The sequence below is a fragment of the Neolamprologus multifasciatus genome, chromosome 7, assembly GCF_963576455.1.
Source record: "Neolamprologus multifasciatus chromosome 7, fNeoMul1.2, whole genome shotgun sequence".
In the NCBI taxonomy this organism is placed as follows: Eukaryota; Metazoa; Chordata; class Actinopteri; order Cichliformes; family Cichlidae; genus Neolamprologus; species Neolamprologus multifasciatus.
In genome coordinates, this window is record NC_140445.1 from 19,657,218 (window position 1) to 19,674,563 (window position 17,346).

Here is a 17,346-nt window from a genome sequence, read left to right on the forward strand (position 1 = left end):
CTAACAGTAAATTCCCACAAAGGCACACACTACGCCTTACCATTTAATTTTAAGAATACCTGTCACTGCTGTTGCTGCTGCATACTTTTAGGAAAAGCAGTAACTGCAAATTACATTATCATCACTTCCAGGGAACATAAGGAAATACTGAAAAGCAAACAGTACACACAAGTTACATTTTACGGGTGTACTCCATCAACTATGGTAAAATAAAGTAAAGTAAAAAAAATACTTTTTATAGGCTACATACACAGTTCTCCTTGCACAAGATCATATCTAATAACTATTTGCATCACAAAATCATTTCCAGGATCCACAAAACAACTCTAACAACTGTTTTCCTCCACAGTGTAGGCTGTCTGTCAGTGACATTACTTAACCTCATTAAAGCAGCAATTTCATTATGTAACCCTATTAAAGTCAGACAACATCATTAGTTTATGCGTTTATCTTTTGCAAAGACCTAAAAATATGCCCACATTGCAAGAACATGCTGCTGAAGTCAAACTTGTCCTCCATCTTCATAAGTTGAAGAAAAATCACAAGAAGTTGGCAAAGGAGATTCTATCAAAGAAGCCTCTTCGTATCGTTAATTGCAGTTCATTTACAAAAAGACTGGACTTCAAAGCAAGCATTAACAACATTTATGACAGCTACCTTGTATTAAGTTACAGGGTCTAAATTAAGGTAATTAGTCATACACCTGTCTTTGCGTCATGTTGCTAAAACAAGCCAAGGCATTAGAATGAGATAATGCACAATAATACCAGCGAATAATAGGACAAAGATTGTATCTTATATTTCATTTACATGTTGCCACTGAAGTCTACTTCAGTCTATTCAGGTCTGCCTTAACATCCTGTATCTATACCTTTAACACTAGAACACAGGTGCAGGAGATATTTGGCTTGCAAAGTCTACAAACCACAAAGGCAGAAGGTATTTTCCTGTTCAACCATTTTCCTGTGAAATTACTTTGCAGCTATAGCCCTCAATGCAGTCCTTGTACTGCAGCACATTATATATTCCACTGTTAAGTAGAGAGGGAGGAAAAAAACAGAATACAGCTGCACCAACAACAGAGAAGACATATCCCTGCTCATCAGCTATGCTTGTACTACAGTTTGGATGTCTCCTACGTGTGATCTGTTACCAATATCCTTCTCTGGATGCCCCGACAGCAGGAAAATCAAAAGCTGTCTACAGCCCACAAATCAAGCTTCACTATCACAGCTTTGTTCTATTAAACAAACGAGACAAGCAGATGCGTAAAGGTTTCAGACGTCTCAAAGCAGACTACCAGAATTCTTACAAGATGGCCTTTCCCAGGACTTGAAGATAAGTGGATACTATGAAGGACCTATAAAGCCTTTAGAGTGTATCATAGAAGATAAACTGATAACATATGTGGTTTGGAGTACCACAGGAAATGAATGAGGCAGATGGAAATGAGGTCAGCAGCACGTTCCCCATACTGATTTTATCCTCTACACAGATCATATTTGTTAGATCAATGGATAAAAAAGTCAAACTATAACAACTGAAAGACATAACATGGCATGCTGAGAAAACAGAATAACATACGGTTCCAGAGATATGTGAATGATATATGTACAAGTACGAACATGCTCAAGACTAAAAAAGACATAGCTGTGCATAATTTTAAACACCACTGAGATAGCTTCATTTTTTTTTTAAAAGAAGAAGTTAGCACTTTTTAGTATTATTTCTCAATGCAAATGTAATACAGATTGGTAGTGCTGTGAGCTGACCTGTATGTAAAATGTTCATGAGTGTGACTTCATATATTTCAGCTCTCAAAAACAGAAGAAAGTAAGAATGAAGGCAGAGAGAACAGCCCCTGAAAACGTGACATGCGTGACAGGAGTCGGCTTGACTTCAAAGTTGTGTCAGCAAGGTCAGATTTAAAGTTAAAGCAATTCAAGTGGCTGACTGTTAAGCTCTAAAGTTGATGGCATTAATTATCTGACTGAAACTTGATTCGGGTTTTAGGCCAAAGCCACCAAAGCATGGTTTTGATTTATTTGACACTGCAAGCTTCACTAGGCAGACGTGAAGATGATGAACTCGATGTATAAACTGCAAAAGAATGCAAAGAAAATGGGATGACATTTCTGCTTAATAAAGGAGAACGGCAGAGGAAACAGGAAGAAGCAAGAGTTTCGATATTGGTTACAAGTATTTTGATTTAAAATCTCCCAGCAAAGCAAAGTTACAATGAGCAAATACCAATTAAACCCATTAAGGTGAAAGGCAGAAAGAAAGTGAAGACCAGTTTTCAGTATATCTGATATCCGATTCTGCCCTCAAATCTCCTTTGGGGGTCTTAGAGGAGACAGGTGGGAGGAATATGTTATAACCTGATATTGTTGATATGGATTTTTGTCCAGCAGGTCCTTGCTCTGACTGAACAATGACCTTCACACAAAGCGCGTGTGGTTAGCATATGTAAAATTTGTGTTAGCTTGTCCACATGTTTGCTTACCCATTCATTATTATTCATTCATGGGAAACCAGATCAATGAGACTTCTCTAAATTATACAGAACATCAGCTAATCAACATTCATTAATGTAAACAGGTGCTAAAACAGTTAAAAACTTTACAAAATCAGTTTTTGCACATTTATTTTAATAATTTACTGAGGGGGAATATTTGTGTATCTCGCCCCATTAAGTTATGTCTCAGTCACACAGGCAGATTTCTATTTCCCAAGTAGTAGTTTCTGTTGTTATGAAATCCATTTGTAAACCACCAGCCATTAGGGAAAGTTTGTGCTCCCCAGCTGGTTGGCAAGTGGTTGCTAGTAGTTCCCCTTTCCTTGTGGTTACTTTGATTGCTAGCAGGTTGCTGCAGTTGCTCGTAGTTTGCTCATTTTGAAATGTTGATTGATTGTGGTGCTAATGCTCAACTTTTATTTGGAAGACCAATTTTTCCGTTATTGGTTTGCATTGCACTTCCTCAAGTTTCACTGCACCTCATTCATTAAAACGGCAAATGTTTGCAGACAAGTCATAATCTTTCATGCAAACTACAGAATACTGCTGCAGTCTAGAATTTAATATAAACCATCGACTCCTTATTTTGGACAAAATAACAATGTATCACTAGGAGTATCAATGTGAATCACACCTTTTATCTACAAATTCATTGTTAAGATAAATATAATGAGTCAACAGATGTGAGTCAGTGCTTACTGTTCTGTGTTATGACCAACAAAAAGTGAAGCATTCTAACACAGACAGAACAAGAAGAACAAGAAATATTCCATGCAGCTGCTTTGCTCCAGCAATACAAATACCACTACATCTGCACACACCTTAAATTTGCTGTTTTACCCTCTTGCACCATCAAGTATTAGAAATAGAAAAAGTCCTTAGGCTACAAAACTTACAGGAACTTGTTGCAAGTCCAGTAAGACTTAATTGACTTCTTCATCCATCACTGCAGAGCTTATTAGACATGCAGTCACCCTACAGGAGTTAAAGGAAATAACTTCTATGCAGCCTAGGAATACTAATGGATGGGGCTGCCTTCTATTAATGATAAACTTTTATCATGCTTTAATATATTTAGGCTAAAGGAAATGTCTTTGCCTTAATATTATTGCCCATCTGTAATTTTAAAGAACCGCGCATGCATGCAAACTTATTGAACCACTTTAATGGAAACTTTTTGTCTATTACCAGAGGATGATGTCAGCAATGCTTTTCATGATGTTCACACAAGGGTGTCTTGATAATGTCCACTTCTTGGTTCACATGCCTCATACATTCAAATATAATGCAAATCAGATCTGCTCTGGATTTGACGTGACTGGCTGGAACCCTGCCTGCTATAAAAAGCTTTTATTACTTTGTGATGCCTCAAAAACATCTTTGTCAATGTCAAACGAGGGGTACAGAGTTACTATTGTCATCAAATCAGCAGTAACACAGTGTTGCAGAATGAAAAATTACTGAACTGCAGTGGCGTTTTATTTACTCCAGTTAAATGCCAAGGTCAAACGGTTTTCAGCTTAAGCAGGGAAAACAAAAGGACTTTTAGTACACAACTGCACTGCTGCATTATTGATATGATGCAATTTCTTATTAAATCCAGCTACTTCTCATTTCGTCTGCCTCCAGAAGTGCCCCCTACATGCTATGAATATTAACTAACTTGTAAGACGTGCAGCAGCTAAAATCATAATAAACTTATGAAATTTTAATGTCTTTCATTTCTTAAAACATTAAATCATTTCAATGTATTAATTCACAATTCTCTCATTCATTCACAATGCTACTTTCCTTACATCCCTGGCACATAGATACAAGGCTGAGTGGTTTGAATTACAATAACCATACAATCTCACCCACGGCATGAATAGCGTCTTTGTTTATGGCTCAGCCAGATGAAATCCGAGTAAATGCATGTGTGCATCTAAGAATGCGAGTGTGTACATGCGGGCTTGTGTGCGTGTATTCCTTCATAGACGAGTAAGTGCAGGCAGATGGCATGTCGACACTAATCCTACACGTGCTGTACCCTGTACCCATGCTTTTCCGTGACCCTTCACCTCCATCTGACGCCCATTCTTCGGATTCCTCCTGTTACTTAGAGAGGTTCGGCCTAACTGTATAGCATCAACATGTTTGCCTACATCAGCAGTAATTTTTCAGATAATGTTGCAGTATCTAAAAACATCAGAATTCTTATGAGTTGCAGTATTGGAAATCAAACATATGTTATAAAATGTTCACTGCATGAAAACAAAACAATGGTATGTCAGATATAAAGTCCTAGTGCATCACACATGACGACATGTTACAGCCATTCTGAGGAAACCACATTTTTTGTTTTTTTATTTATTACTTGATGGTTCTTTTTTAAAGCTTTCTGACTTCATAATTGAAAAGATTATTCCAAGTTTAGCTATTTAAGCTTTGACTTTCAGAATTGAATCTCAAAAGACCCAACTACTCCACCAAGATCTGTAAAAACAGGTTGCATGGCGGACACCGAGTTGGCTGCAAAGACAGGTGCTTGCAAAGCAGCAGAGAAGCTATGAAGAGAGCGACTTAAACCAGAAACGGGGAATCTTCACTTCCAAAGTAAAAGTTGTGCTTTACCACTGAAAACAACCTGTTTCAAAGTGTACAAATCTTTACTTTGAAGGCAAATTGTTCTCACAGTTTCACTACCACTTAGTGAGTAGCTAGTGAGTATTTGGAGACAAGTCAGCAAAGTAAGGGTTACCATGGCAATCTGATAGCTGCCAAAGCCATCTCAAGGAGGTGTTTGGTGCAGCATAGTTTACCTTTTTGCTACCAGTTTCACGTAGCAACAGCAAACAACCTCCAGCAACCGCTTGCCAACCGGTTGGGTATTACACATTTTTTCCCCTAGCGTCACTGACCGCTCGACAGTGTGACTAGGAGTTTAGCAGTCATTTTTATAGTTACTGCCAGCAACAGCCAGCTACGACTTACAACCAGTCAGGTAATGCTAGTTTAACTGGTGGCATTATGGTTCTAACTTGACTCTAGTGGTCCCAAGAGCCAAGCCCCCCCCAATGTTCTTGCAGGATTAAGGACTGATATGACAACTCGAGCTGTTTGATTAGAGTAACAACAGGATTAGAGGAACTAATCATAAATACTGTTAGGCTTTCAGTATCAAAAATAGACACTGAAACCTAGCACTCTGCCTAAGATAGACAGAAAAGTCATACTGTGATTAGTTACATAATTACAAGCGATCACTTACCAACTTTTCTGGTAAGTCTCTGTGTTAAAACCTCCCCATAATTCTTCATAATATTAGCAACTAATATTTACTGCTTAAGAGTGCAGTGCTAGCGCGTTGTGCCACTGTAAGTAAAGATAAAAGCAGTTCATTGTGTCTAAATGCTATTTTCCAAACTTGTCCCCCTGCCTTTTTAAAAAAATAAAATAAAAATTGTGCATACTTTAAATTCATTTATTGTGAGACTTTATATTTATATGTGAATAGCATAATGAATGCTTTTTTTCCCCAAAAAAATGTAGATTCAGTTTGTGCCAGAAACTAGTTAAATGTGTAATTTTTTCCTGTCTAATCGTTCAACAAATTGTTAGCCAACAGAAAGTAACACATGTTCATGTGTCCGCTGAGGTAGCAGCAATTAGGCTAATGTGATGGGTAACAAATGGAGAGATCACAGCATGTGAGAGAATTAATCAGTTGCGTCTCTGTTGGATGTGGCTAATAGGTTAGCGTGGGTAGATATTACTCCACCACATATAGTCTAAGTAAAGTGGAGGATCTTAGTGCACCTTGTGTGTTTGTGTCTTTGCCCTGATCTTAAACATCAGCGTTTGAGGCAAAACCCCCAAAACCAAACCTGTTTCTGACAGTTTTCTGTCTCCTCTCTGTCCCGCTGGTATTCCTCCTTTTTGGAATGTTGGAAACGCTACACTGGTTATCTTGTATTCTGTTCGGTACGCTGTCTTTTTGGAGTGTTCTGTTTGTGCTCTTACATGCTTCTCTGCTTTGGAGGTCATGGAGATTTGAGGACTTTGAGCACACTCCTCTGTACCTGACCTAGTTTCACTAGAAATTTCCCATTCTCTGCAAAAAAAAAAAAAAAAAAGTAGCTGAAATTTATTACAGCTTTAGAAGTAGGGCAAGAATGGAAAGTTGCTAAACCAAAGAAGAGTATTCCACAGGTAGATGGAGTTTTAGGGACATTACACATAACTTCTCTGAGAAGATGATGATAAATATAATTATCAAGTTGTTTCAGGAAAACTGTTTTCTCTCCTTTTTTTGACACAGCTTCAAAACCTGGCCTTCCCAGAAAAAAAAGAAAGAAAATCTCTCCTCCCCCTGTATCTGGCCTGTGGCCCACCTTCAGGTCTGGAGCTTTAACCTTTAGAGACTTCTGCTGCTGCTGTTTCTTGGGTTTGGCTGAGGCTCAGTTTCCTGGGAAATTGGCCAGGCAAAGAAGTGTGGGTAGATGAGCAGAATAAAGATTTCAATTGTGCACAAGTGATCAAGTTTCCACAGGAAAAAAAAGGAGATATTGTTTGGTAGGAATAAATATTACAAAAGGATGTGGTCTTTTGTGTATTTGCCAACTAGGAGTAAGCTCTGGTGTAAAATAACTGCAAAGAGGAAAAAAACAAAACACGAAACATCTGCTAACTGATATAAAGATTAAAGGCATGATAGGAATATGACGTGACAAGCTACTCATAAAACACACTCTTAGAGTATTTATGAACTAGTATTTAATAACAAGTTGCTATCCAGCGTCATTATATTTGACAGCCAAGAAAAGGCTATTGACTCTTTCATCAAATTCAAGAAATTAAGTGTCTTACTGAACTAAACTTGTGGAATCAATGTCCGCTCTCTTTCACTGTATTTTGGCAGCTTCTTTTTCCAGTCTGCACATGCTAAGTGAGAGGGAGTTCCTTGTTACAGTAATGTTAGAGATAGCCATAAAACTCGTGTTACTCATTGTCTCTTCTCATTTCAGGATACCCATTTGTGTGTGTGTGTGTGTGTGTGTGTGTGTGTGTGTGTGTGTGTGTGTGTGTGTGTGTGTGTTTCCATAAAGACAAACTGAAAACAGTTTGGTTTGAGAGTCAAAACAACCTCATTTGAACCATAGCTCGATGTTGTCATCTCACCTGGCTATACTGTAGCATGTGTCTACAAGAAATATGGTGGTGCTGAGAGTAAATACAGCAAATACAGAAAGCACAAACAGACACTTCACCACAGCAGGGCTTAGAGTATATATTTAGATTCATATCTGATCGTAATGTTAAAGTGAGCAAAACATCTCCAACACATTTCCCACTGTTGAATGGCTGACTTGATAGCGACACACTGTATGCCAGCCATCATTTTATATTGAGGCTGGCCCATTAGATTGAGTAAGAAAAGTAATATCACCACTTGTGACGGCTCTAGAGGGTTGGCTTCAATTTCACTGAGGCTTAGAATTATCATTAGTCGCAGTTGCAAGCTGCTTTGAGTAAATGCTTTTATTGTATTTGTATCTTACTTAGGAACTATCAGCATGTATCCATCTGTGTGAAACACCCACACGCTTCCTTTTTCACAGGACTTCATGCAGTCCTGTTAAACAAAAAACAAAACTGCTTCTATTGGTGTCAAGAAGGTAAGTAACAGCCAGGTGCTGCTAATCAAATGCATTTGATCTTTTGATCATGAAATGTAACCACTGCTATAAAACAATGTTTGACAGTTTGCTGGTCTGGAGCTTTAAGGTGTGGCAAGGAGAAAAGGCATCAGCAGTAATCTTAGAGAAACAACTGTTGCCGCCCATCAATCTGGGAAGGATAATACGACCATTTCCAAATAATTTAAAGTCCATCATTCTTCAGTGACAAAGATTCATCACAAGTGGAAAACATACAAGACAGCTGCCAATCTTGGATGTGGATTGTCCCTGAACATTCACTCCAAGGTCAAACCCTTGCAAAGCTGAGAGAAACTGTATAAAACCCAATAGCTACATCTCAGACTATAGTATATATAGTATATAGTACAATTAGAAGAAAACTGACCAAGTAGGCCTTGTTTGGAAGTGCTGCTAAGAGAAAGCTTTTTCTTCTGTAAAAAGAACATGGGAGTATAGCTTATGTTTGCAAAGTTGGATCTGAACAAATCACAAAACCTCTGCAACAACCTCTGTGGACGGAACAAACCAAAGATGTCTGGTCATATAACTCAGTGCCACGTTTAGTGAAAACCAAACAGCATATTAGCACAAACACCTCAACTAACTATCAAGTGTGGTGGTAGATTGGTGATGATTTGGGCATGCAGCCACAGGACCTGGGTACCTTGCAGTCACGGAGTTACATGTGAGGTCATCTGTCTGATAGCTAAAGCTTTGCTAAAACTGGATCAAGCACATGCAAGCACAGCATCAAGTCTGCAATAGAATGTCTGAAAAATAAAAGAATTAAAGTGCTGCAATGGCACAATCAAAGTCCAGAGCTCAACCGGATTGAAATGCTGTGTTGGAACCATAAGAGTGCTGTGTATAAACAAATGTCTGCAAACTTCAATGAACTGAAGCGATGCTGTAAATTAGAGTAAATAAGAGTGGGTGAAAATTCCTCCACAATGATGTGGCAGACTGATAGTCATATAGAAAAGTATTACTTTTTAGTTTTTCACAGGACTGCATAGAGTCTTGTGAAAAACTCACATTTTTCATATGACTGTAGGAACGCACTTTGCTAACAAACCATGCTTACAGTAGCTAATAACGTATGACCCTATAGGTGCATAGGTTAAGGTTTCAGAGCCCATAAAACAAACTTCACAGATGCTACACCCATCTTTTACATACAGTCTGGTCATAAGCCAAAGAGCTGTCTGATCCAAAAAAAATCATCATACAGTGAGAACTATCATCTGCATATGTGTGGGTGTTAAGCCACAATTTTTATGTTAGTTCATCTTCTAGTACACTCACAGTCTTACCAGAGCTTTAGTCTCCTCCTCATCTTTGTAATAGTAGAGCTGATCCCCTTTCAGCACAAACCAGCGACTGTGCCACGTTTTGACAAAACCTCCTTGCTTCCGGAGCCACCCACACCTGATGACATTCGACTTTTGACCCTCAGTACTGACATGACCTCCGCTGCGATGAGGACTGCCATGAGACACACACTGGTCATCCATCACAGCTACTCCAACCTGCAAACAAGCAAAAGAGTTCCAGATTGATTAAACTCACAGAAGCTGCAAGTTCCACACAAACCAAACAGCACCAGTATTTTTGCAAGATGTCAATCATCATTAGAAGGATATGGAAGTTTTTATATATTTTGTCCGGGTTTTTTTGTGATTTGTATTAACCTATAAGCTTATCGTACAGGCCTCTGCATTGCTGGATGTGAAGCTTAAGGCACTCTGACAGAGTTGAGTGTTGCAAGGAGACAAAGGCAGAAGTGGAAATGTGGGGGGAGGAATTCATAAGCCAGATAACAAGTCCACAGACCAAACCTCAAATATCTTTTATCTTATTCAGTGTGTCACCCACATGTTGGCCTGCTAGGCCTGATCTTGTCACAGTTTTATCTCTCCTACGTTTAGTGCCTCAATCTCTTGAAGTTGCAATTGGCAAGATGCATTGCCATTTTGCTGATGACTTTTAAAGGTCTTCATAGCCAGACGCCTCTCTATAACAGTGAACTGACCTGACCACAGACCTACATGTGGAGGCTTGCTTTTATTTTATTTTGATCCATTTGTACAATTTGAGTTATTGAACCTTATTTTTAATGTGAAGCACTTCACTTTAAGTAGGTTTAAATAGAGAATACTTTCGGCCATTTAGTGCTTATTGACTAGCATTGGTAGCAAGCTAAACTAAGATGATTTAAAAAAAAATGGTAAATGGCTTGTCATAATAACCGCATTAGCATGTCGCTGTTGGTGTTCAAAAACTGAAGGCTTACAGGGCTGCTGACGTGGCTTTAGACTTTTTATTAAGATGCAGCTAGGCCATTAAAATACTTTGTACAAAGTCAAAAGTTTGTGTACAATTCTCATTTTTGTGATTTATTTAGACAACAACAAGTCAACAAGATTACAATATGTTAAAAGATAGGCGAATGAAATAATGTAGTTAGTGGTACCTAAAAGATCAAACTGGTCACAACCATTTTGCTGCTGGTATACTTTCACCTGTGTGTTAACAAACCATTTTCATCTCTTTCATACCATTTTTTTAAAGTTACGATTTTCCCAGAATTGGACGGCTAGAATGACTGGGCAGAAACAGTGATGCATTTTAGCCTTTAACCCTCTCAGGCTCAAATTAAGCTTTTGTTGCTAATGCACAAAAGAATACCTGCAGTGGTACTTCTGAGTAAAAAAAAAACCCTCATAAAATATGTATGTGGGGTAATCAGGTTGTTAGCTTTTAACTGTTGCAAATCTGCAACGCCTGCCTTGAGAAGCTTAAGAAATAAGTTTATTGTCCAAAAAATGCAGCCTTCTGAAAGAAGGTGTTTTTGTTGGTCCTGAAATCTGTGAACTAATGCTAAAGCCATCTGAATCAGCAGCAATGGGAAACATTTGTGCACAGAATTGTCTTGTAATATCAGAACAGAGAATCTTGCTGAGCTTGTGGATAACATGCTGAAAGCACATCAACTAATGAGTGCCAGAATGTCACTGAAATTGCACTTTTTACATTCTCATCTTTTCATTTTCCCACCAAATCTGAGTGATGTCACCAAGGTATAAAAGTAATGGAAAACCGACACCAGGAAAAATTGAAACAGAGGATGATGACCCGCTACTGTTTGTTCTTGCAAAGAAGACGGGTGTGCAGTGCAAGCGCAAAAGCAAGTGCCTCAAACATGTTTGTGGATTTATTTTGAGCTAAATTGACAGAAATATGCTTTGGAGAGATCCTGAGATCGTCTTCTCTTGTTTTTGTCCAGAATAAACACATTAAAATAGTTTTTGGAAACTTCTAGCCATAGTGTTGATACATTATATTGAGATACACATCATTCACGTCAAACATCAATGATGTGTATCTCAAAAATGTTATGTACAAGCTTAAATCAGATTTCATGTCTGAAATCAGTTGGAAAACAAAAAGATAAATAGCCCACCTGAAGTTCTCAGAAGCAAATTTTATTTATCAAAATATATTGTTTTTGTACACCTGTGTAATACAAGTCAGTGCAGTCTGCATATTAATGTACCCTATAACTACTATAAATATACACACCTGCATCATCATTGACATATGCTAAGACTGCTGCTGTCAGCTATAAGCACTGCCATGTTATCAGTGGCTCTGGTTGTGCTTGGCTTGGTGAATGTCCAACCATCCCACATGGACCAGATGTGGGCCAGATGTGGACCAGAAGCAGCTCTGCAGTTTTCCAGGCAGCAGTGCAGCCAGGCTGCTGGCAAATTCAAAACTCTCTCTGGTTCGGTCCAGGTAAGAATGTCACCAGTGCACGTTCATGCACGAGCATACTCGCGCCTTTGCACTCCTTGAAGAAAATAGCTGTTTTCCCATTGCAGTGCGGTGACTACAACCTACTTATTATCTTTTATCCATCTCAAGTTCATCTTTGTTCCACTTTCATGCTAGATGAATACATGGAAAGCACGAGTAGGGCTTTTCTGTTAACAAAGAGATCAGTTCATTCAGAGAAAAATGATGGTGTGGGCTCCTCTAACACTAATATTGGTGGGAATAATCTCTGTTTCCCTGCATGCATTTATTCGTCATTATGTTGGCCAGTCTGCAAGCGCACAAATAAACAGAAAAACCAGTAATATCAAAAGTCACTCCAGATTCACTGATATGCTCATAGAGTCACCTGCTGTATTAGGAGTATGAAGCCATAGCCCCACATTTTTATGCCTCCTGCATGGGGCACAGCTAACGGCACTGCTGGGACCAACCAATGGTAAAACTTTGAATTGAAACTGTAAATAACTCAGCCCTTTCTTAATGTGAATATCTTGGATCTGGCTGACAGTAGAAATACCATTTAGATTTACATTACACTGTGGCCCAGTCCAGGGGTAATAAATTGCCGTACAAAAGCATAGCCATTACTAAATCTATAAATTACCTGACAAATGGAATAGAAGCAGAAGAAAAGTTAGTGTTTTTATCGGCCCATGCAGGAACTGCATGATGAATGGTGACCTTTGCAAAGTTACTCATTTTAATTGTTATGGTCTCACTAAAAGCACATTCATATTTGTGGGTGACATAAACAAGTCTAGTAGACTCAATAGAAAAGAACAGCAATAAACTGATGAACAATGTACAGTATATGTATATGATCATCAGGTTACAGCTATGCAAAAAAAATAACCTGCTCTTCACCCTCAGGTATACTTTCTGCTCAGTACTAATTAGTAAATATTAACATGCTGACAGTGGTTATTTTGCTGAATGGGCTAAATACTTTTTTTTCTTCATTTAGCAGTTTTCAAAAGCAGTGAAATGCATGATGCTTTATCACTTATGCACATCACATTCCTGAGTTTTAATTGATAGAAACCCAATGAAGCAGATAACCATTTCCTCTTGCATAAAGCTTGCATACATATCACAAATAAGAAATCATAACAGCAGCGGATGGTTTATGTGGCCATCAAGCAACAACAACCCAAACAAGTGCTAAGGTAAGCTCAATGACCCGTTTTCCAAACCAGCCATTCGTTGTGGAAGACACCTCCCCAGTACGTGCTTATAGTTGTGGCTGTAAGCACATTTATGAAGCACCAGCAAAGTCTCTTCAGAGCACATCACTGTTATATCGATTCAGCATTTTGAAAACCACCTCCAAGAGCTGTATACTGTGTCCCAGTAAAACACCTGTGTGTACAGATGCATGTGTGCAGCAGCATATCAGTCCCTTGAGCCACAGTCTCAAAATAAACAGCGGCACACTGGTACAGTAATATTAATGACTTTTTGGTCTCCCGGCATAACCCCACTGTTAGGGAAGGGAGGGAACTAGTGACACACAAAGACAAGAAAGCTTTCAGATTCAGCCTGCTTTAAACTTTAAGGTGCTTTCTTTCACATACAACCATACAGGTACAGTACATTTCAAATGAAGACAGTAATGTAATCAATGTTGTTTAAGTTAGAAGTTGACATGAACCCTTGTTTTTTTTGAAGTGAGGTGATCAGATCAAGCATAATACAGAATTTGGCATTTAATTTTCAAAGCAATATTTATCATTTAAAACCAGAAAAAGCAATTGTTTATGAGCTTTTCAGCAATGTGTATTTCTGACCTAGTTGGCAACACTGCAAAGACACGTTCTTGACTGTGTACCACCATCTGCTCGGCTGTGATGCTGCTCTTATGCAGGTGCTGCAGACTGAGCTGAGATCATTCTAAACAATAAAAAGAAGCAACATGCACTCACTGGTTGCTTTATTAAGATTCGAAGATTTAGGCATGTACATATGGTCAAATAAACTGAAGGTCAAAAATAGCTGAAGTTCAAACTTTCATCAGTATGGGAAAGAAAGGCAATTTTGTGAATGCTGCACGGTTGTTGTTGTGAGATGGGCTGGGAGTATTTCTGAAACTGCTGATCTACTGGGATTTTCCCACACAACCATCTTTAAGGTTTACAGAGAATGTTCTGAAAAAGAGACGATATCCAGCCGCCACAGTCTAGCTGGGTATTGTTGCTGACTATATTGGTCCCTTTTATGACCACAGTGATGGTTGCTTCAAGCAGGATAGCACACCACAAAGCTCAAAACATCACAAACAGGTTTCTTGAACATGAAAATAAGTCCACTGTAGTCAAATGACCTCCACAATCACCAGATCTCAATCCAACAGAGCACCTTTGGGATGTGGTGGATCATCATGGATGTGCAGCTGACAAACCTGGAACAGCTGCAGCACCTAGTTGGAGCTAGGACATGAAGAATGAAGGTAGTTGTAATCTAGATCTATCTCTATATAAAGATATATCTCTATATATAGAGAGATATATCTCTATCTCTCTATCTATATATTCTAGTATCTACTAGATGTATCTCAATCTTTCGGTTTCAACAGCTAATTATGGTCAAACAATATATCAGTGAGGCTTTAATCCGAACTACCATCTGTCATGCCTACTAGATTGTATTTCACTGCTAACATTACTTCTGTTTCAGCCAACAGGGAACATTCAAGGTGCCTTGCACTTAACATGATGCTAGAATTTTCTCATAACACGCCCATGATGAAGAAAAAACACCCTGACCTTCACTGTAAACAACAGCTTTGTATATATTTCACACGCATGCACACACACACACAGACACACCCGCACACTCAGAATGCTAAGTTTTAGATATCTTCGTGCTGTCCTTCTAAGGTTGTGCAGCATGCACTATAATTTCTTAGCAGGGTGCAACATATCTGTGGTTCTGAGGCAGTCCGATAAAAATGAATGAACTGAGAGCACACAAGTCAAGCAGAAAAAAAAGTAGAGACTGATTTCTCTGTGTTGAAGTGAGAAGAAGTCTTTCAAAACACCATCAGTGCTGGTCCCTTATTGAGCACGGACGTATTAATAGGCAGTCTTTGTCCATGGGAAACTGAGCCAGGTTGCATCAGCTTCATGGACTTTGTTGATTTAAAAATATACATCTGTCAATGAAATAATAAAAATACAGGCAGCAGATGTATCATAAGTGATGACAGCTGTTTTCGGAAGCAGGCAGAAAGGTACCAAGTGGTACAACAAAGCATTGTTTCATAGTACATAACCATGTGATAAAAACAAAAAGGGGCTCTGTGTTTAGCTTGCCGCTAAGGCTTCAACATATACAGCCATAAATAAAGTTATGGCAACTTTTACACATTAGCTGGCCAAGTTTTAAGTGATGTCATATGTACCATATGTTGGCTACATCATGGATAACAGTATAGCCATACGCTATGAAATAAAGATATCGAAGAGGTCGAAAGGAAGGTGACCAAGGCTGTAAAGTCTCTGAAATGTGACACCAGAGACCTTCCTGTCTACACAGGACTGGTCTCACAGCATCAGGAGGTTGCTAGTTTTCACTGCTTACACACACTGTTTGTTCCCCATATGGGAAACTACTGAAGCTAAGAGCACACAAAAAAGCCTTAGCTGCTGTTTGACATGTCTTTATTTGAACTGAACTAGTTTGGAAGAAAGGAAGATTGAGGCCTTGCTGCACTGTGTGGCTCTTCCTTTGGGAAATTAAAGTTCTACTTTTCTTGCAGATAAAGACTACAAACGAGTTAGCAAAAGATATATTTGGGCTGTAGAAAACAAGGATATTCCACCCTCTGCTTATTGGAACTATAGAGATAATTGCATAAATGGTTGAACTTTTTGGTCTTGGCAGAAAATTCTGCCACATGGGCCACCACAGGAAGTGACTGGTCACAACAGCAGCCCAGAGCACTGCTGAGAGGTAATTGGATTCAACAAAGTTAGAACTACTGACTTTCCCACTGTGCGGCTGCCACAAAGCATGAGGATGAAATGTTAATGTTTAAGCACTACTAGTTAGTACATCTACTAACACTGAAATCTGTGCAGTGATATCAGGCAAATTACCAACCATGTACTTTTGCAGTCAAGCTTTCTGTTGTTGCATGACACATAAGGGACAGTTCCTGTGTAGTCAAGCATCCAAACCCAGCTAACCCTACATCTAGAACTCGTCCTGCTTCTGTACTTGTGCTCGTCATGTGCAGGGCTTAGTTTTTAAAATAGGCGTCTCAAGCATAATGCCCAGGGCCCAGAAGCGGCCCAGCACAGACTCCCATCCGGTCCACCGGAAGGTTTTGGAACATGTGCATAGATCTGAACTATTGATGAAGATTTCCCCCACTGCCATTGATACTACAAAGTATTAAGAAAAAGATAAACTAGTACAAACATATCAAAGGTCCTGTTTTTCACTGTTGCCTATAGACATTTCACAAAAAAATACATTTTCTATGAATTAAATGACAAGACAAATAATAATAGAAATAATAAGCTCCTCAGGTTTCTAAGAAAATCACATTTTTCAAAACCTGTTGTGACTTATTTGTTCATATAAAAGGTCACTGACAGTCTCAGCTAAGTAAATAATCCTCAGCTTGAAGTATTAATGATTCACTAATAAACAGAAGAGATAAATTCTTCATCGGTGTCATTGCACATTGCAGCAAGCACTGCCATTACCATCGGTCTGTCATCAGTCCTCAGTTCTGCATTTTCAGCAGCTGTAACCCACTTTGAACCTGGTGCTTGCCAGTAAAACCAGAGCCAACTTTCCTTGGGTCATGTAAATCAGTAGTCCAAAAACAAAAATATAAAGCAGCAATGGCTCATCTCCCTTTCTGTGTCTTCACCATGATTGACAGGTGAGTGACTCCACCCTGAACTGACATACTGTGTGTCATGAAGCTACATTTAGATTTTTTTGTTCACATGCATATGTACTAACTGTGCTAACAGCACAAAAGACCACAAAACATGCAAGATGAAACATGAACTTGCATTACCAGTCAGTGCCATCGACTCTTTAAATATCTCTAACCACCCTCACCCCCTCTCTCGAAACGCAGAGGGCCTCTGTGACCAGCATGTGTTAAAGACAAATATAACCCTCGGCTGCCAAAGCTGCTACCTCGAGAGCAGTCTGTTTCTATTAGACTTCTGTTATAAAGTCACAGAGGTGAGAGGACGGCATGCTGCTTGCTGCGCTGTTGCTGTGCTAATCACCGGAAAGGATGTGAAAGAGGAAGGGCTTCAGAGCAGTCACAGATGGAAGTAC

The 17,346-nt window shown here is 39.0% G+C and overlaps 1 protein-coding gene across 2 annotated transcripts in view; it reads right to left on the reverse strand.

Annotated features, from left to right (window-relative positions):
• Positions 1-17,346, reverse strand: part of arhgap24 (Rho GTPase activating protein 24) — an 81,689-nt gene that overhangs the window by 61,596 nt on the left and 2,747 nt on the right. For both annotated transcript variants that reach the window (XM_085165366.1, XM_085165367.1), the window contains exon 2: positions 9,513-9,728. In XM_085165366.1, coding sequence (XP_085021492.1) covers positions 9,513-9,713 — 201 coding nt within the window. In that variant the 5' untranslated portion in view covers positions 9,714-9,728. The remainder of the gene's footprint in view (positions 1-9,512; positions 9,729-17,346) is intronic.